The 18,323-nt window shown below is 51.5% G+C and overlaps 8 protein-coding genes across 8 annotated transcripts; 5 read left to right on the top strand and 3 right to left on the bottom strand.

Annotated features, from left to right (window-relative positions):
• Positions 1 to 16: 16 nt before the first annotated feature.
• On the top strand, positions 17 to 2,360 carry BCR37DRAFT_379025 (uncharacterized protein; the record flags this gene model as incomplete). The annotated part of the gene is made up of 3 exons (XM_040869170.1): positions 17 to 47; positions 216 to 452; positions 494 to 2,360. The coding sequence occupies 3 exons, from the start codon at positions 17 to 19 to the stop codon at positions 2,104 to 2,106; spliced, it is 1,881 nt and encodes a 626-aa protein (XP_040725652.1). The 3' UTR covers positions 2,107 to 2,360.
• Positions 2,361 to 2,883: 523 nt separating this feature from the next.
• BCR37DRAFT_346549 (nucleotide-diphospho-sugar transferase) lies at positions 2,884 to 4,071 on the top strand (the record flags this gene model as incomplete). Its single annotated transcript, XM_040867696.1, has 1 exon — positions 2,884 to 4,071. The coding sequence occupies one exon, from the start codon at positions 2,884 to 2,886 to the stop codon at positions 4,069 to 4,071; it is 1,188 nt and encodes a 395-aa protein (XP_040725651.1).
• Positions 4,072 to 4,567: 496 nt separating this feature from the next.
• BCR37DRAFT_346700 (putative DUF580 domain protein Pns1) lies at positions 4,568 to 6,066 on the top strand (the record flags this gene model as incomplete). Its single annotated transcript, XM_040867715.1, has 2 exons — positions 4,568 to 4,931; positions 4,973 to 6,066. The coding sequence occupies 2 exons, from the start codon at positions 4,568 to 4,570 to the stop codon at positions 6,064 to 6,066; spliced, it is 1,458 nt and encodes a 485-aa protein (XP_040725650.1).
• Positions 6,067 to 6,179: 113 nt separating this feature from the next.
• On the bottom strand, positions 6,180 to 7,649 carry BCR37DRAFT_379023 (general substrate transporter). Its single transcript, XM_040869169.1, has one exon. It carries the CDS (start codon positions 7,516 to 7,518, stop codon positions 6,235 to 6,237), a length of 1,284 nt encoding a protein of 427 aa, XP_040725649.1. The 5' UTR covers positions 7,519 to 7,649; the 3' UTR covers positions 6,180 to 6,234.
• Positions 7,650 to 9,388: 1,739 nt separating this feature from the next.
• BCR37DRAFT_292194 (thiolase-like protein) lies at positions 9,389 to 10,790 on the top strand. Its single transcript, XM_040866870.1, has one exon. The coding sequence runs from the start codon at positions 9,434 to 9,436 to the stop codon at positions 10,766 to 10,768; it is 1,335 nt and encodes a 444-aa protein (XP_040725648.1). The 5' UTR covers positions 9,389 to 9,433; the 3' UTR covers positions 10,769 to 10,790.
• Positions 10,791 to 10,811: 21 nt separating this feature from the next.
• On the bottom strand, positions 10,812 to 13,171 carry BCR37DRAFT_392426 (RAM signaling pathway protein-domain-containing protein; the record flags this gene model as incomplete). Its single annotated transcript, XM_040871153.1, has 2 exons — positions 10,812 to 12,972; positions 13,014 to 13,171. The coding sequence occupies 2 exons, from the start codon at positions 13,169 to 13,171 to the stop codon at positions 10,812 to 10,814; spliced, it is 2,319 nt and encodes a 772-aa protein (XP_040725647.1).
• A 2,724-nt stretch (positions 13,172 to 15,895) lies between these two features.
• BCR37DRAFT_346672 (casein kinase II beta subunit) lies at positions 15,896 to 16,665 on the bottom strand (the record flags this gene model as incomplete). Its single annotated transcript, XM_040867711.1, has 3 exons — positions 15,896 to 16,096; positions 16,145 to 16,315; positions 16,363 to 16,665. The coding sequence occupies 3 exons, from the start codon at positions 16,663 to 16,665 to the stop codon at positions 15,896 to 15,898; spliced, it is 675 nt and encodes a 224-aa protein (XP_040725646.1).
• Positions 16,666 to 16,920: 255 nt separating this feature from the next.
• Positions 16,921 to 18,207, top strand: BCR37DRAFT_291823 (eukaryotic porin/Tom40). The gene is made up of 3 exons (XM_040866869.1): positions 16,921 to 16,980; positions 17,105 to 17,219; positions 17,274 to 18,207. Coding segments are annotated over exons 1-3 (858 nt in total). The 5' UTR covers positions 16,921 to 16,978; the 3' UTR covers positions 18,015 to 18,207.
• The last annotated feature ends 116 nt before the right edge of the window (positions 18,208 to 18,323 follow it).

The following is an 18,323-nucleotide window of genomic DNA, read 5'->3' as shown; positions in this document are numbered from 1 at the left end:
TCTGAGATCGGGGGCCATGTCTCCCTGCAGCGCTGAGCCCGTCTCTGGTCCTGATAGCCCTGGAGTCTTGTGTCGTTTGGTCGTCGAGAAATTTTGAAGGCGAAAGAGCAAAGACGAGAGGGAAGACACACAACGCGACAGACTCAATGGGAAGCGCATAGAGCTTAGGTCGCCACTTGCTAGCATACGGGGAAACAGATGTATGAGAGCTGTAGGTGTGTGCTTTCGATGGACCACGCAGGGTGTGTTGCGGTTACGGCAAGCAACCACAATGCTGCATGGACAAGGATGCAGTCTTGTACGAGAGGCAAAGATGCCTACACTACCTCGTATGCCACCCGCCTATGCGCGTCATTACAGCGATATACAAGGCGATGTATACGAGATCGAGAAAGCGGCCAACTCAGTCATTCAAGGCCCAAAAGACGTCGCCTCATGCTACGACTCTGGTCGTGCGAGGACGACACAAGGCCTACCCTCATGCTTTCTCAAGAACAGCTCGCGAACCTCGCAGACCCACTTATCTCTCCAGAGGGCAACACGCTTGCTTCCCAAGCCGCAGCATCTGCTGCAAAACTACCCAAACTAGGACCTCGACCATCGAGGGTCAAGCGATTCCTCGAAACCATTCCCATCAAGAACTACGCGCACGACTTCCATCTATGGGATATGTCTGCTGACGAACTTTGGGAACGCTACATGTTCCTGCCAGAACCGAGGTGTCTTGCCTTATCTCGTGCAGCACTATCGCTGGTCCTTCGAGAACTCTCACGAGCACGACCTCGGACACGGACCAATGAAGCGCGGTATTTGGCAATATTGGATGATATGCGGCGCGAGGGTGTCGTTCTGACGCTTGCTGAATGGTCTGCTGCCATTTCATTTGTTGGCAGATCGAGAAAACGACCTGATGAGAGGTCCTTGCAGACGTGTATTGCATTATGGCATGAAATGGAGATGAGTGGTCTCAAAGCAGATCGCGGTGTTTTCAACAATCTCCTGGATGTGGCGGTACGTGCGTGTCGCTATCAAGCGGTCGATGTCTTGCGTACTGAAATGCAGCAGCGTGGCATCACGCCAGACCGATATACATACTGTATCTTGATTACACTTGCCGGGCATCAACACCAAGGCGACGAAGTTCGCATGCTATACCGCGAGATGGTTCAGGTTGGCGAGATTGTGGATATTGTTGTCATCAACAGCGTTATGCAAGGTCTCATTCGAGCAGGCGAGGCAGAGGCAGCTGAACACATCTATGGTCGTCTTCGAAGCATGACACTCGATGCATTGGCAGTCATGGACGTGTCTGCTGATCCACCGGATCGTGGCGATGTGGCACGCAGTTATACACGGCAATTCCAGCGACGTGCAAGGGAGAATCAAGAGAAGCTCGATCAGGGCCTCAGTTTGGATGAACATGACATTTCCCCAAGATTTGCGATTCGGCACCCATATTGGCTTGCACCGAATCACGTCACGCTTGGTCTCTTGTTGCAGCACCATTGTACAAAGACTGGCGATTTTGGTAGAGTGCTTGAACTGCTGGATGATCGGCAACAGCTCAGTATTCCTGAGGATCAAGCACTCTACCAAGCCTTGTTTCGCGGCTTTTCTCGGTTTGCAGGACAGTCTCAAGCAGAGCTGGGTCCCGCACAGGATGATGCATGGACGGCAGTGCGACTCGCTCACATCTTTACATCGTTGGTGGATGTGGTGCAACGCCAACAACACGATAGTCAGACAAAAGTGATTCCTGCATGGGCGCAGATTCGCCTAACACAAGGTCTCACCATCTCGATCCTGCAAGCGTATGGACGACTCTTTCGACCATATAAGATCAAAGGCTGTTACCGCACGTTGGAGAAATTGTGGTTGTTGCAGGGTGGCAGTAAAGAGCACCTGTCAACGAATGTCAAGGCTTGCTATGAGGAAGTCATGGCACGCAGGTCATTGCAAGGGAGGAGCCAGGCTGCCGGCAGTGCAGTGGATGATGAGGAAGATGCAGATTTGGCATCGTTGTTGGAGTCTCAGGAGAGTGCCCTTGAGCAGATGCAGATGCAGGATCACGACGACAAGAGCAGAAGAGGTATTCATGAGGTATGAGTGTCACCCAGAGATCTGACTCTCTCCGGCCCCTTGCTTTGCTTGCTGACGGTTTGCGGCTGCGCGAGATTGAAGATTCGCTGCCCCGCCGAGGCCTCTTAAATATTCAACAGAAACGGGCCACGCCAAGCAGGCACCTCTGTGAGCGTAGTAGGCGTCTGGCTGTCTATCTCGCAGGGTACATACTGGAGGCGACTCGCTCTCGCATATAGTCCTATAGCCTTCTTTTATACAGAAACAGGCCCCCTTCCCGGTGCTTCTTCCTCGAGTTTTGTTGGCTTGTGCGACCCTCGAGACAGGAAAATAACAGAAAACGAAAGCAGACAACTCACACACAGACACCTCATCACTCTACTCATCCATACACACCGCTCTCGCAGGTAACAGCTATTCAGCAGCTGCGTGGGTACTCGGTCTCGCATTCTTAACGCATCAGCAAGCTTCTCTGGTACGAGAGCTTCCATTTTAGTTATCCCCTTGCACAAGCGCGTCAAACATCTTTTACATCAGCGGGCGTGCCTTCGAGCGGTCTCCTCTTCATTGCCCTCGCATTAGCATCAGGACGATTGCATTGCACTTGCATCATACACCATGAAGGCCTATAACGAAAAGACTTCGTGGAGTGCCAAAGTGGCCAATACGCGCTCACGCAACAAGATCCTCCCCATCTGCGGCGCCATCCTCCTCTTCATCTTCCTCGTCTCTCAGTTTTCTTCATCTGGCGTGCAACAGGCTTACAACCAAGCTCAGTATAAAAGACATGAGCAACCGGCCAAGATGGGCAGTACAGAGCTCGTACGCAAGGTATTCCCTAAAAAGATTTGGCAAACTTGGAAGGTGGACCCCTTTCATTTTGAAGCAAGGGATGCGTCAAGGGCCAAGTCATGGCTTTCCATGAACCCTCATCATCGGTATGAAGTGCTGACAGATACGAATGATGTGGATTTCGTGGAGGCTGCATTTGGACCGAATGGTCTTAATCGACCGGATATCGTCAAGACTTACCGTCTCTTGACTGCCAAGATTCTCAAGGCGGATTTGTTGCGATACTTGGTGATGTACGCTGAAGGCGGCGTGTATGCAGATATCGACGTTGAGGCTATCCGTCCCATCGAGCGCTTCATCCCAGAACGCTACAACCCGGACGATGTTGATATGGTCATTGGTGTTGAGATTGACAATCCCAAATACGCACACCACAAACTCCTCGGTCGCAAGTCTTATGGATTTTGTCAATGGACATTTATGTGTAAGCCGCGACTGCCTGTTATTCTACGACTTGTGGATGATGTGGTCATGAAGATTCACAAACTTGCCAGAGATCAAAAGTGCAGCATCAGCGACATTACCCTCGATTTTGACGATGTTCTCGCAGTTACGGGGCCTACGGCATTTACTGATTCCTTGTTGGCTCATATGTCTCAAAAGACTGGTAGTCGCGTGACATGGGATCCCTTCCACAAGATGACGGAATCCAGGCTCGTTGCCGGTGTACTGGTGTTGACGGTTGAAGCGTTTGCCGCTGCACAGGGACACTCTGACTCTGGCACGCATCAAGGACGTGCTGCTCTGGTTCGACACCATTATCATGCAAGTGGATGGCCTTCTACACACCCGCGATTCCTGCATCGACTCTTGGGTTCCATCGAAGCTTGTAATTGGGATGATGCGTGTATTGAGCTTTGGGACTCGAATGCACGCAACTTTGAGACCTACACGCCCGATGAGCAAGATCGGCTTGTTCGAGAGAAGAATGAAGCAGATGAGGAGCGGAGACGACTTGAAGAGGAATCTGCCAAGAATGAGGAGCGTCAAGCAGAGAATCATCGTTTGCTAGAGGCCGAGATTGAGGAGCATCGTCGAGCCAAGGAGGAAGAACGGAATCGTGCGAGAATCAATGCTGCTGCGCTACAGCAGTGGGAAGGTGTTGTCAAGAAGGTTGAGAAGCTTGCTGGTGAGGATTGAGCAGTGAGGTTGCTTCTTTGGGTTCTCTAATTATTGATTGTACCCAGGTGGGTATCGTTTGGGTCTGCATCTGGTCTGCTCCTTTGTATAAACTGATCTCTATGCTTGCTGCTGCTCTACTGCTTGCTACTGATTCTTGCTACTGCTGCCTGTCCCTCGGCCGTCCTGTCCCATGTCTCTCGTCGCTCGCTCTAGCCCTTTCCTGTGGATCTTTAACCTGAAAGTGCGGCCAGGCATTCAACCACGAGGAAAAACAAAAACAAGCCAGAAGCCGCCAGAGAAAGTAGTCCACCACAGCTCTCTCTCTCGACCAGACACTCTCTGCTTTCGCTCTCTATCCATCTCATCTGCCATGGCGCAGTATCAACCTCAAGGCTACGCGCCAGAGCAGCAGCACTCATCCTACCAGATGCAGCCGCAGCAACATCAAGGCTATTCGGCGCAACAGCAGCCATCATACCAGATGCAGCAGCCGCAGGGACAGCAGCAACAGCCAATGTACAACAATCAGGTAGCTCCCACAGACATCAAGCAAGGTGGGCAACCCTTTGATGAAAAGTTTGCCGTTGCAAAACCAAAATACAACGATATTCCGTTCGCTATTGCCTTTTGGGCTACATTCATTGCCTTTGCTGTCATCTCTGGCTTCTGCCTCAATGCATACAGCAAGAACAATGCTGGCAGTATCTACACCAACCAGTCAGTTACGCTCAACTCCAACACTGTCATCTTGCTCGCCTTTGTTGTTGCCACATCACTCGTTCTGGCGCTCATCTACTTCACTCTTGCTCGTAAATTCACAAAGACCTTCATCTGGGTGACGGGAATTATCCACGTCGTGGCTGGCTTTGCTACAGGCGGTAAGTGCAAAATATTTCCAGTTTCATGTCTGACAATCTAGCCTGGTACATCTACGAGAAGCAATACGGCGCAGGCATCGTCTTCCTCATCTTTGCAGTCTTCTATCTCATTTGCTTCATCTCCTGGATCCCACGGATTCCCCTGGCAACCTTGTATCTCCAATTCACTATGGACGTGGCGAAACACTACAAGTCAATCTACATTGTTTCCTTCTTCGGTACTGTTGCCAGTTCGGCTTTCAGCGCCTGGTGGGCCGTCACACTCGTTGCAGCATACGCAAAGTACTCTCCTAATGCTACAAGGACAGGTCAAGCCAATCCGGGTTGCTCAGCCGCTGGTGGTACCTGTTCAAATGCCTCCTTGGTACTGGTCATTGTCTTTTTGACCTTTTCCGCATATTGGACAACCGAGGTCATCAAAAACACCATTCACTGCACGATTTGTGGCGTGTTTGGCTCTTTCTACTATGGCGTCGCTGATCCTAAGGGTCTTCCTAAGCATGCTGCTCTTTCTTCGATCAAGCGATCCATGACGTATAGCTTTGGATCTATCTGCTTTGGATCATTGCTCGTCGCCATCATTTCACTCGTCAAGCAGGTGATTGATACATTTGTTCGTGCACAGATGCAGTCTGGTGATATGATCGGTGCCATCATTGGCTGTATCGCTTCCTGCTTCGTTGGCATCTTGCGCTGGTTATTGCAGTACTTCAACAAATACTGCTATGTTCAAGTCGCCTTGTATGGTAAAGCGTATATTGCTGCTGCAAAGCGAACGTGGCAATTGGTCAAGTCGCGTGGAATCGATGCACTCATCAATGACTCCCTCATCTCGAATGTCCTTACCGCAGGTGCTGTCTTTATCGCGTATGTCACTGCATTGTTGGCATACTTGTACCTCAAATTCACAGCACCAGCTTATAATGTCGGTGGTGGCTATACGCCGATTGTCATGGCAGTGAGTTTCCTGGTGGGTTTGCAAATTGGTAATACGGCCGTGCAAGCTATTTCTTCGGGTGTTGCAACGCTGTTTGTGTGTACGGCTGAGAACCCTGAGATTCTACGTGAGTACTTCCCTGGTTTGTTTGCAGAGATGAGCAGGGTGTATCCGCAGATCATGTCGGGTGTCGTTTAGAGAGTCTTTTCTACACTATCGCAAGTCTAATAATCATTGTACAGCAGAAGATAAGAAAGTGCGCGCCAATACCGTTGAATTTGACCTATAGATGACTACGACCCATATACTCTTTTTTTTGTACAAGAAAATTGAAGTTTGTTGAATGGATTTCGCGGACAACGCCACTCACGACACCTCATGATGAGAACTCGAAATCCCGACTTTCGTCTCATAATCAGCACTCGAGCTTGTATTGCGCCTGTGGATCTGCGTTGTCCGCCCTTCTTTTGCTCGCCACTTTCCAGCACACCCTGTAGCACCAATAAACAAGTCATCGACTGCTTCAAGAGACATGCCTGCTGTCTCTGGGATAAACCAGTAGATGAAACCAACAGCCACTAGATTGATGGCGAAGAAGATGAGGTAAAATTTCCAGCCGAGGTTCTTGATACCGATGGGTGTGATTTGTACAATTGCATAATTGGTGATCCAATTGCTAGCCGTTGAGACTGCAGAACCCTTGTTGCGGAGACGTAGAGGCAAGACCTCAGAAGGAATAAGCCAAACAACTGCTTGGAAACCAATTGTAAAGAGGCCCAAGAAGAGGAAAAGCATCGCAGCGGCAGCAATACCAATAGGCTTGTTGTAGCCAACTTCTTGCAGTTGCTTGATGAGACCTGCCTCGATGGCAAAGATGAGTGACATGCCGGTGACTGTGAACAAGAGGAGCTTTCGACGGCCTGCCCAGTCGATGATGAAGTGAGGAATGAAGGATGCCACAAAGAACCAAGTGAACAAGAGGCCGGAAACCAAATTGGCTGTTGAGTTGGAGAGTCGAATGGATTGCGAGAAGATGATGCCAGAGTAGAAGATGAGGCCATTGATACCGCCAATCTGTTGAGCAAATTGAATACCACAAGCAATCAAGAATCGTCGACGAGACTTGATCTTGTCACCCTTGAGAATCTCCCTCCATGAGCCAACGCCAGCATCGCGCTCCAGTTCGACAGCATGCATGATACCTTGGTAAGTCTCCTGTACACCAGCGTCGGAGGAGTCGCGGTCAGCAAGACGAGAAAGAACAATGAGTGCTTCATCGCCACGACCATGCGCAGCGAGCCATCGTGGCGTCTCAGGAACAACAATGGCAAGCAGGAGAATGGCAACCATGAAGACAATTTGCAGTGCGACTGGTATACGCCAAGCGTATGCAGGTTTGCTTGCGATTTGGTTGAAGCCATAGTCGACCCAGTATGCCATCATGATACCAGCGTTGAGCGTCGACAGCTGGACACAGGCGAGACGACCGCGAGATTTAGGGGTGGCGGACTCAGCGAGGAGGACAGGGCAGATGCAGTTGATGCAGCCAACACCGAGACCTGTAACGATACGTCCGACAATCATGTGAGAGACGGTGCTAGCGGTCGCTTGAAGGACAGCACCAATCACGGCAAAGACAGCGCCAACCATGATGGACTTGCGACGACCGAGACGTTCACCGTAAAAGGCAGTTGCCAGCGCGCCGACGCAGCATCCAATTTCGTAGATGGCAACGATGGTGCCAAGTAAAGTTGCATCGCGTTCGACTGAAACGCCGAGGGAATTTGTGAATGGCTCGTTGTTGACGAGTCCTCCAAGGACACCCTGTTTGTGTTAGCTCGAGTCGGGGCAGAAACAAGATGGTGACTTACGTTATCATAGCCGACGAGCAAGAAGCCGCAAGAAGAGCAGGCGACAGTGAGTGACATGAGCGCTCGGCCTCTGATTGCATCAAACATGTTGTAGGAATATGAGCCTGGACTGTACAATTTGTAGTTGTGTTCGAGATGTTGCCAGAGACGAGGTCGATATTTGAGGCAGTGACTAGACAGCGATCAAGGTCGTCTTATACCAATCCAAGAAGAGCGCTGAGTCGTATGGGATGAGGAGGGAGCGCGGGGTGCCTGGGTGGATGGTGCGGTTACAGTTTCCCCAGCTTTCTCCCTGAAGTTTGATATTTGTGCGTATGCGTGTGCCCTTTGACCAGCTCCCGTCTGAGGTGCAAGCGAGTGCTCTGACAAGTGCTGCTCTCCTGACTAGCGTATGCGTTCTGGTGCAAAGAGAGAGAGGTTGGACTGCGCTGTGTTGTCTGTGGGGGGCGGGATGCGCCTGTCTTTTCTACAGCGGGATGGCCTGTAGATGAGCTTTAGCGGGGTGCGACTGCCGTTGATGACGGGGCCTCCTTAAGCACCTGCAGGTTGCGTCCAGCGGGATAGCAAGGACGCCAAGCAAGCGCTGATGTTCAGCAGTAGAGAGAGAGAGCGCCAGATGTTCTTGCGGGTGTCGTCACTGTCGTCCAGCTGCAAATCGATCTGCGAAATCTGGCAGCTGCCATCAACCTCCACGTGCACCGCACATTTAGCCGAAGCGCATTCAGGGGCTACAGCACTTGCTCATTGCTTAACATCACAGCTCACGCCTCCTGCTCTAATTGCTCATATTCCTGTCTGAACTGGCTTCTACAGCCTTGGAAAGCTGAGCATTGAAAACTACAGGCAAGTGTTTACCGCTGGGGGCCGAGTGCACCGGTTGCTCTGTAGATCTAGAAATCCGCTGGTCGCAATGCGTATCCAACGAGGACGCTGTGAAGGCACTCGTATTTGACGCTCCGACCGTCTGTTGGTGCCTAAATCCATCTTCTTGTGACTGATTTGCATCCTCGCTGGGTTTGCTTGAGTCTTCGTCATTTGCAATCATGATGATGGTCGCGAGAGGACCAGGTGGACGAACGTTCTTGTACGGTTGTCTTAACCAGAAACATGCAGCGTTTCAAGTGCAATACGTTTCGCACGGAAACTTCATATGTACCACGGATGCGGCCAGGGCCTACTTCACCATCTTGGAAGCTCGCACAGCCAGAGTCAGCGGGTGTGCTTGTTGAGATCTTCGCTTCTTCAGCCAGTCCCGCACTGTCAGTCGACCTCCTGGGCAGACTTTCGTGAGATGAAGCTCATTTCATCCTACGTACTCGAGCATAGATTCAATCTCTATAGCAACGAAGGAAATACATAGAAAAAGTCAGGCGTCATGGAAGTCTCAACATCGCTTGTGCGGAACACATCTGTCAAGCAGCTGAACTTCAGCATCATTGACACTAGTCCTGATCTTCATCACAGCTTACGGCATCGAAGCCGAACATTCGCTTCACACAGAGACCAGTCTATGGAGCGTAGAAGGGCCGTGCGGTTGCTGCTGTCCTTGTACTCGAGCTTGCGGGCGGCGACTCGAGGAATTCGGAATCCGGGGTTTGAAGGCCGCCGCCGTTCTTTTGCGGGGAAGCGACCGCAGCATCAAAAGCAATCCTACATCCACTTATTCTCAATCTCCTACAAATATCTAACAAGCAATGGCAAATGTATATGTCCTCGGTGTTGGTCTGACCAAATTCTACAAGCCTTCGGAAGGTCCTCACAGCTACACAGACTTGTCGTTGGAGGCAGGAACCAAGGCTCTCTTGGATGCCGGCATCAACTACGACGAAGTCGAGCAGGGATTCGCCGGCTTCTGCTACGGTGACTCGACCTGTGGCCAGCGTGCCTTTTACCAATTCGGTATGACTCAAATCCCCATCGTCAACGTCAACAACAACTGTTCCACTGGATCGACTGCTCTTTGGCTTGCCCGAAATGCAGTCATGTCTGGACAGGTTGATGTTGCCATGGCTATTGGTTTCGAAGAGATGGCTGCTGGCTCCCTCAAGTCCAACTGGGATGACCGCGAGAACCCACTTGGCAGGGCCACCATGCATATGGTGGAGAACCAAGGATTCAATCCCAAGGCTCCACCTGCCTCACAGTGGTTCGGTAATGCCGCTTTGGAATACCACGAGAAGTACGGATCCAACGTCAGTCACTTGACGGAGATTGCACGCATCAACCACCTCCACTCAGCCAAGAACCCATACTCGCAGTTCCGCAACGTTCACACCAAGGAGCAGATTGAAAAGTCTCCCATGGTGCACGCCGGCATGACGCGTCTTCACTGCTGCCCAACAAGCAGTGGTGCCGGTGCAGTCATCCTCGTGTCTGAGAAGTGGCTCGATGCTCACCCAGAGCTCGCCAACCAGGCAGTCCCTATCCTCTCGCAAGTTCTGGCAACAGACTCTGCCAAGATGTTCTCCAAGTCCGCCATTGAGCTGGCTGGTGCTGACATGACGCGTCGTGCTTCGTCGCAGGCATTCAAGCGTGCACGTATCTCGCCTGACCAGATTGGTGTGATTGAATTGCACGACTGCTTCTCTGCCAATGAGCTCATCTCACTGGACGCCATTGGTGTCTGTGCACCCGGTACCGCTCACAAGATGGTCGAAGAGGGTGACATCACCTATGGTGGCCGTATCGTCGTGAACCCCTCTGGAGGTCTCATCTCCAAGGGCCACCCACTCGGTGCAACAGGTCTTGCACAATGTGCCGAGCTCACTTGGCAATTGCGTGGCTGGTGCGGTGACCGTCAAGTTAAGGGCGCTCAATACTGCCTGCAGCACAACGTCGGTCTCGGCGGTGCTGTGGTGGTTGGTATCTACGGTAAGCCTGAGTACAGCGGTAACTTTTCTGAGGATGGTCGAACACGTATGGGCTACAACCCTGCAACGGAGTGCCGTAAGGTGACACGTCATGAATTTGACCAAGTCAAGTCGCAGAAGCAGTCTGCTGAATGGATTGTGGCAGAGGCCAAGCTGTAGAAAGCATGGTTTACTTTAGCTAAGTTTATGTAAAGGGCGTCTTTCATGTAGTTGATTCTTCTCCAAAGGGTGGCAATTGCGGTTGATATGTTGAGAGTGGCGTTCCTGACGCACTGTTGGGGCCAGACATGTCAAAGTGTTTCAACGTTGGGCTTGTCGCAGCGACGGCTGTCATGTTAGCCACCGTCGGCGTCATGACTGCTTGGCTGGCCGGACCAAGTGCTGCCGCAAGAGGTGAAATGATGCCAGCTGAGGGCGTTGTCGCAGGCTGTGGCTCCGCTCGATGTAGTTGGAATGTCGACACAGACAGCAGGATGGTCAGCTCCTTCGTAGATCGAGTGACGGTCGATAAGCTCGCCAGGATCGCTTTTGAGAATGGATATTCGCTGGAAACGCTTTTGGCAAGGGCAGCAACATTGATGACAGCCTTAACGAACGCATTGGTGTCCTCCCAGAAACGCTTCTTGTCAATCGCATCCGTCATGCTCCGTGCTTGCGGCAACTTGTTCTTCAGACGCCGCGTGACTTCACCCGCGCTCAGTGAATTCGACGCCAAGTCACGCAGCTTGATGTTGGTTGCCGGTGACACGGCGCCAGGGGTATTGGGACCTTGAGACGATGCTATGGCGCTCTTGGAAACAGCTTCGCCCATGAGCGATAAAAGTGCCAACGTCGCACTGGTGGCTTGAGCAATCTTGTCGAGTAGCTGCTCGTCAGTGTCAACACCAACAGGCCCATCAGGCGACATGACACTTGGAGGTGTGCCAATAGAAGAACCATGCTGCTCATTCGGTCGTGCAAGCGAATTGAACGAGGTCAACGATACATTCGAATTTGAATTTGATTTGAGTCGAGTGAGTGGCGCTGCCGTTCGAGTCGCGCCATATGGCATAAATCCTGGAATTGGACTGATGCCTACGATAGGGAGCGGCTTGATCTCGCTTACAGGCCGTATTGCCGTCCATGCATTTTGTATTTCTGCAGCTGCACCATACAGTAGAAGCAGTAATGTCCTTGTATAACGAACATCAGCCTGTGATGTCAAGTCTCGAATGCGGTTGTGTAATATGCTCATAACATGGCGAAAGGCGCCGACGCATGCGCGACACGCCTCCATGACCACCGTCGCATCTGCGTTATCAGGCTTGGCTTCGTGCGACTCGAGCGCATCCACCAACGCGCCGACATGCGCATTTGCGTTGTAGAGCACACGGTTGATGCTGCCAGTCAAGTCTGGGAAGGGACAGAAGGTCGAGTACTGCCTCACAGCTTGATGGATCTGAGAAAAGGCAAAAAGCATACCACGCGCCGATTCGACAATTTTAGCAGAGCTGAGGGAAACTCGCTTGCTCTGCGGTAGGCTAGACAAACGTCGGAAATATGCTCTTGAATTTTGCTGAACTTCAGCGGGGGATCTCAGACTAGATTCTGCTTCAGAGACATTATCTCTACCATTGATGTAGTCATGCGAGAAGCCTCGCGAATGCCGTGTGCGATCTTCAGTCAGGGTATCGAGACCCGTGCGCGTGCGCTGCATCTGCAAAGGTCGGCGATAAGGCGGCCGTGAATGTTCGCTTTCGCTGTTGCTGCGCGATCTCTCCATATCCAGGGCTTTGGGATCAATGAAATGGGCCATACCACTGACAGACTTGCTGCTCGTCCGGTCCATGTTCTTTGTTGGAATCGGTGGCGTGGGCTTGTTTGACTTTGCATAGGGCCTCACAGTAAGTCCTCTCGTATCCAACGCAGCATAGTCTGATTCCTGCCCGTCATCGTCCGTCGTGGTTCCTGTCTCCACGTCAAGTGGTGTTTGCTGCGCCAAATAAGATTTCAAAGCTGTCAACCACTGATCCATGGTCGCCTCGCCACCCGTGTTGTGGACGATATTTGAGCTTGGAAAGACGATAGGATTGTACTCAATCTTAAGAATTTTGAGATCATGCATCCGCGAGATGTAGTTTGGCAAGACTTCAATCCTGTTCTTGGAGATTGACAAGACTTTGAGGTGAATCAAGTTGCCCGGGTCCTGCGGGAACGAGCGAATCTTATTGCGACTAATGTCCAAAATCTCCAGGGAAGGCATGTTGCACAGGATTGTCGGAAACTCGCGAAAGTAGTTGGACCGTATATTGAGGTAGCGCAACTTTTGCATGCTCACGATAGACGGCGGCAATGCAGTCAGAATGTTATGGCCTAAAGCCAGACTTGTTGTTAGCATCTGTATATATGTTGGCAAGCGACGAACCGAGTGACTTCAAGCTTGAGTCGCTCAACGACTTCGGCAGGAATCTCATCGATGCGCTGGTCACTCAGATCTAGCGTTGCGCCATCGTCTTTTGAAGCTCGCCGCGCTTGTCCCAATATGCGATTCCAAGCAGTTTGGTCCAGGCCATGCTTAGACATGCCGCTTCACGCAAGTTATGTGTAGTTTGCAAACAGAGTCAAGCCCAAGCTGCAGCCATCCTGGGCCAGCAGTATTGAGAGAAGGGAGAGTCCAGAGGGGCTGTATGTCGTGGTGTTCTTGTGGGGCCTTTTCAAAAATGTCGCGAAGGCAATCGAGGAGACGCGACGTCGCACTCAGGTTACCTCGCATCACGGGCTTCAGGGGGCCTGGCAAGCATGCGTCTCGGGGAGGGCACAGCTCGGCGCTGACTACCTGGACTTCCTTTACCAAGTTGAGTAGACTAGTCTCAAAAATAGCCCATGGCCCTAGTTGCTGTCACACAGCCCATCACGCTCAACTCTGAACCACTCCTGAGCTTGACCTCTGCGCTCCGTGGCACGCTGTTCTTAGGCCTTTCTGCTGAAGCTTTGACTACATGGGATGCAGAAACTTTGACCATCTGCCACGTCAATCGTCGCTCTGCAGCATCTATAGAAGCACACGGCAGCAATGCAGAGCTCTTTCTACAAGAAGATGCCAGGCTAGCTGTGGTCCTCACGACGCAAGGAAGTTTATTGACCTACGCACTGTATCAGGATTTGGAGAATGGCTTGCTCAAGCTGCGTGATACATCCGGAGTTGTGAAGAGCTGGACGAAGCACAAACAGACTATTCACATTGCGGCAGAAGCCCTGGCTGTATGCGCAACACCGGAGCGTTTGTACTTTAGCACAAAGTCTCCGCCGACTGTACAGATGCTGCACTGGCAAGCTAGCAAAAAAGGAAAAGCGCAGACTGTCTCTGCTGAACTGTCGTCAATCGGGTTTTTGCAGGAACCTACATGCACTCTCCTTCAAATTGCAGATATGCCAGCCAAGGGTCTGCAAGCATGGCGTACGAGTGAAGGTAGAGTCTATCTTGTGAAGATTGGTGATGAAGACAAGGAGCCATTCTCTGGCGAATTGGTTGGTGAAAGCAGTGACAGATTCACGGCACTACTGATCGTTGGTGATACACTATGTCTAGGCGACGACAAAGGGACACTCCGTACCTATCAGGTGGCCGAACTAAAAGCAACCAGACAATCAAAGATGTCGTTTCCTGCTGCTATTGTGATGATACACAATGCCGACGATGGGCTATTGGTTTGCGCCGGCCGGTACGTGTACAGCACAACTCTTCAGGGTGTCATCAACAGCAGTCACCCTCAAGCGCCTGGTCAAACGGTCTGGCTCAACAACCAGCTCCTCATGCTGCACTATCATGAAGCGAAATTGACTGTCACACGTCATGCACGTGTGCTGCCAGGCTCAAGTAGTGCTCGACCTATCCTGCAACGTCCAGAGAAGCTACTGACTTTGCTCAGCTCCAGCAATTCAGACGAAGCCCATCTACACACTGTCTCACCGCCAGATCAAGCAGTGCCACATATTGAGTGTGCTTCAGTGAGTGTCGGTGGTCGCTACGTGGCTGTTGCTGGCGGTGGCCGCTTAGCGCATTGTTCGACCCGCTCTGGTGTCTGGAAAGTACAGGCCGCCTGGGACGAGACGTTTCACACAGTCTGGCTTGGTTGGTATCTGCATATGCTGATTGTGGCTGGGACGTCGGCATCGGGTGTGTTTGAGATTCGGTTGTTTTCTCGCGAGATGCCATTGAGTCAAGCTTTGTATGTGCATACACTGGATGAGCCTGGAGAGTGCTTTTGCTTGCAGACAGACATCTTGCTCATGGCTACCAAGGATAGCTTGTGTTCTTGGCGAATCACAGTCCACAAGACCACTCAAATTCGACTCGATCCGCTGTGGCGAACGAGTGTCAAGCATGAAGCTCCTATACGTTCATTTTCCCTACTTGAGACCATTTCAGGGACCATTTCGGCGGGCTACATCTTGGAAGGTCAAACACTCAAATTGATACGCGTCTTTCCAGCAGAGCAGGTGACGTTACTGCAGAATGTGGACTGGTTTCGTCATCAGCATGAGAAAGGTCCCTTTCAACACTCCTTGTGGGCCGTGTCAGCAGGAAAGTTGTATGTCTGGCAATCGCCCAGCACGCATGTCGAGCCGCTGATGGCTATTTCCTTGGATGTACTCCCACTCTCGCTTTCCTTTGAGAAGGGTACAATCTATGGCTTACTCAGGTCGAGTTCTGGAGATGGCGATATGTTTGTTGAACCAGGTGCGCGTCTTCAACGGCAGAGCTACGTACCTGCCTTATTTTGTGCGCTCGTGGCAGCGAGTGGTGATGGATTCCCACGAACAGCGAGTGAGCTTCTGCACACACTCAAGCGGAACTCTGATTTCCCGGCAGTCCTTGAACTCATTCTATTCCTAACACTCGAAGAGCACCCTCTGCTATTGGGCTCTGTCTGGCGAGTCTTGTCGACGTTCAAGGAGAGTGTTGGTGCAGTGTCACGGCTTGCACGGAAAGTAGAGGCGAAGTTATGGCCGAGCCTGTTTGACGCAGTGGGTCCACCACAAGACTTCTTCCACGTCTGTCTAGATCAAGGCGAGTTGGATGTGGCTGGGAGTTTTTTGATTGTCATGAGCACGCTCGAGGAAGGGAAAGGAAATGCTGTATGCGATGGGTATGAAGAGGCTAGTTTGTTACTGTTGTCAAAAGCAGCACAGGCTGGGCAATGGGACCTTGCAGCGGAACTTTTGAAATTCATGACGGCATCGCTCAATACCCAAGAAGAACGCATTGCACTACGCGAACACGTCAAGCAGCGGACAGGGATCGGTTCAGCCGCCTGATGCGTATTGTCCAAGTCGAGCAATCATCTCGTGGCGATCCTGATCTTGCTTTCGGTGGATTTGACTACTTTCATGGACGCGGAAGCCAAAGATTTTGGGGACGTAGCGTTCTTCCGATTTTGCTGGCATCATGGCAGAATTGAGTTGTAGCAGCATGTGTGGGAATGTTGTACCAAAATATGCGCCATCCTGCTGGTCAGCTGGTGCGTTTTTGGGATCTGAGCGAAAGGGACATACGATATTGGCGTGACGTTTTGATTTTGGGGTATAGAGGTCTTCGCAGTGCGGGCAGTATGTCTGCACCGAGGCTATGCTTGGCAAATCACTTGGACCGATGGGTAATAGATGCTGCGAGTGGCATAGGAATCGTGGGCAAACGCCGAAATCGCCTTGCTTGTACTTTTCAAGCTACTTTGTTAGGCGCGTTCTTGGAAGTTGAAACAGCAAGGGCGTACCATCTTTTGTAGGCCTCGCGGTGTGAGAATGTAGCGGGCATGAATCATGCCATATAGATGACGTCCATACGCAGCATACCCGCCTTCTTCGCTAAAGTTTACCTCGATATCTGTTGTATCACAGATGAGATCGTATGCGATTTGGAAGTTGGGGACTTCAGCAGAGAGACCTGTGAGGTTGAAGCGGTCTGTCATGTACTCTGCATCGATATCACAAAAGAATTCACCACCTCGAGAGGAGAGGATCCAATCGACGAACCCGCCAGAGGCGCCAGAGTCGTCGTCTTCTGAGGAGCTCCGCATGCCTGTGTGCCAGTCTTCAATTGCGTTGGCCATTGCTTGAATTGCAGCGAGCTTTGAAGGGCAGGGGCTGAAGTCAATCGACAAAGAGAAACAAGCAGTCTAGCAGAGACAGGAGCAGTAGCAGCAGCAGTAATCAGGAACAAATATTGACGAGCTATAGTGAGCCTAGTGAGGTATAGTCAGGTGAGTCGTTGAGTGTTTGCAGCAGTCAACTTGGACGTGCAATCTGGGTCCCGGCTTTTGGCGAGCGAACAAGAGACAACAAGAGACCAAAGCACACCCCATTCATCCTCCTCACCAGACCCATTCAGCCATGTACGTCGCATTCACGCTTCCGGCTACTGCTTCTGCTTGCTGCCATCATTGCTGCACCAGTCCGCGCACGCCTGGATACGGCCGCTTGTCCAACGCATGGGTCAAATACTAACTTTTTCAACAGGTCTATCCCTATGAACTTCTCTGACCTGGCCAAACCAGCCAATGACATCCTCGGCAAGGAGTTCCCTGTTGCTGGACACAAGCTTGATGTCAAGACGGTCGCTCCCAACAATGTCGTACGTCGTGCTTCTTTCCAAACGCGAAACATCAACGTCTAACGTTCTAACTAGACCTTCTCCGCAAAAGGTGCTCAATCCGAGAAGGGTGCCATCTCTGGCGAGCTCGAGGCCAAGTGGGCTGACAAGGCCAATGGTTTGACCTTGACACAAGGCTGGACCACTCAAAACAAGCTCAACTCAAAGCTTGAACTCGAAGACCAATTCGCCAAGGGTCTCAAGTTGGAACTCTCCACTGCTTTTGAACCTGCATCGACGGCTCGTGCCGGTAAGCTTGGTTTGTTGTACAAGCGTCCCAACTTCCACGGACGATCCTTCTTGGACTTGACTGGCAAGACGGGTCCCGTGTTGACGACTGATGCAGTGGTGAGTCACGATGGTTATTTCGCTGGTGCTGAGGCATCCTACGATATTCAAGGTGGAGATGTGCAGCGGTACTCGTTGGGTGTTGGGTACGCGACACCACTTGTGGGTGTTGCGGTGCAGGCCAACAACAAGTTGAGCGTGTACACGGCTAGCTACTACCACCGTGTGAATGCCAATGTTGAGGCATCGGGTCGGGTGACGTGGGATTCGCTTGCTGGTGATAAGGTGCTGGCTGAGGTGGGTGGCAAGTACACATTGGACCGATTGTCTGCTGTGAAGGCTAAAGTGAACAATGCTGCAGTTGCACAGTTCTCCTACTACCAGGTCATCAGGCCTGGAGTGAAGCTTGGCTTGGGTCTTGCTGTGGACACGCAGAAGATGGGTGAGCCTGTGCACAAGATTGGCTCTCACATTGAGTTTAGCGGATAGGAGCGAGGAAGAAGCAGAGTGAGGACCTGATGTAGAGATGTGTTTCTTCTACTGCTCTAGTACTATACTGCCACTGCCACCACTCCTACTACACTACTACTATACTCCTACTAGTGACAGTATTTCCATCTGAAGTAGAATTCGCAGTCACAGCGCGGGAAAACAAAATTTGGATCACTGAGAGAGAGAGAAGCAGCCAGGGAAAGAGACCGCAACACGCAGCAAGACACTCAGCAATCATGGTATGTGACCGGAGCATGGGAACGGAGAGCAGGGAGAGGTGGAAGGGAGTAGATACTCATTGGTCTC

Source organism: Protomyces lactucae-debilis, assembly GCF_002105105.1.
Source record: "Protomyces lactucae-debilis strain 12-1054 chromosome Unknown BCR37scaffold_8, whole genome shotgun sequence".
In the NCBI taxonomy this organism is placed as follows: Eukaryota; Fungi; Ascomycota; class Taphrinomycetes; order Taphrinales; family Protomycetaceae; genus Protomyces; species Protomyces lactucae-debilis.
This window is presented reverse-complemented; position numbering and strand designations above follow the sequence as displayed.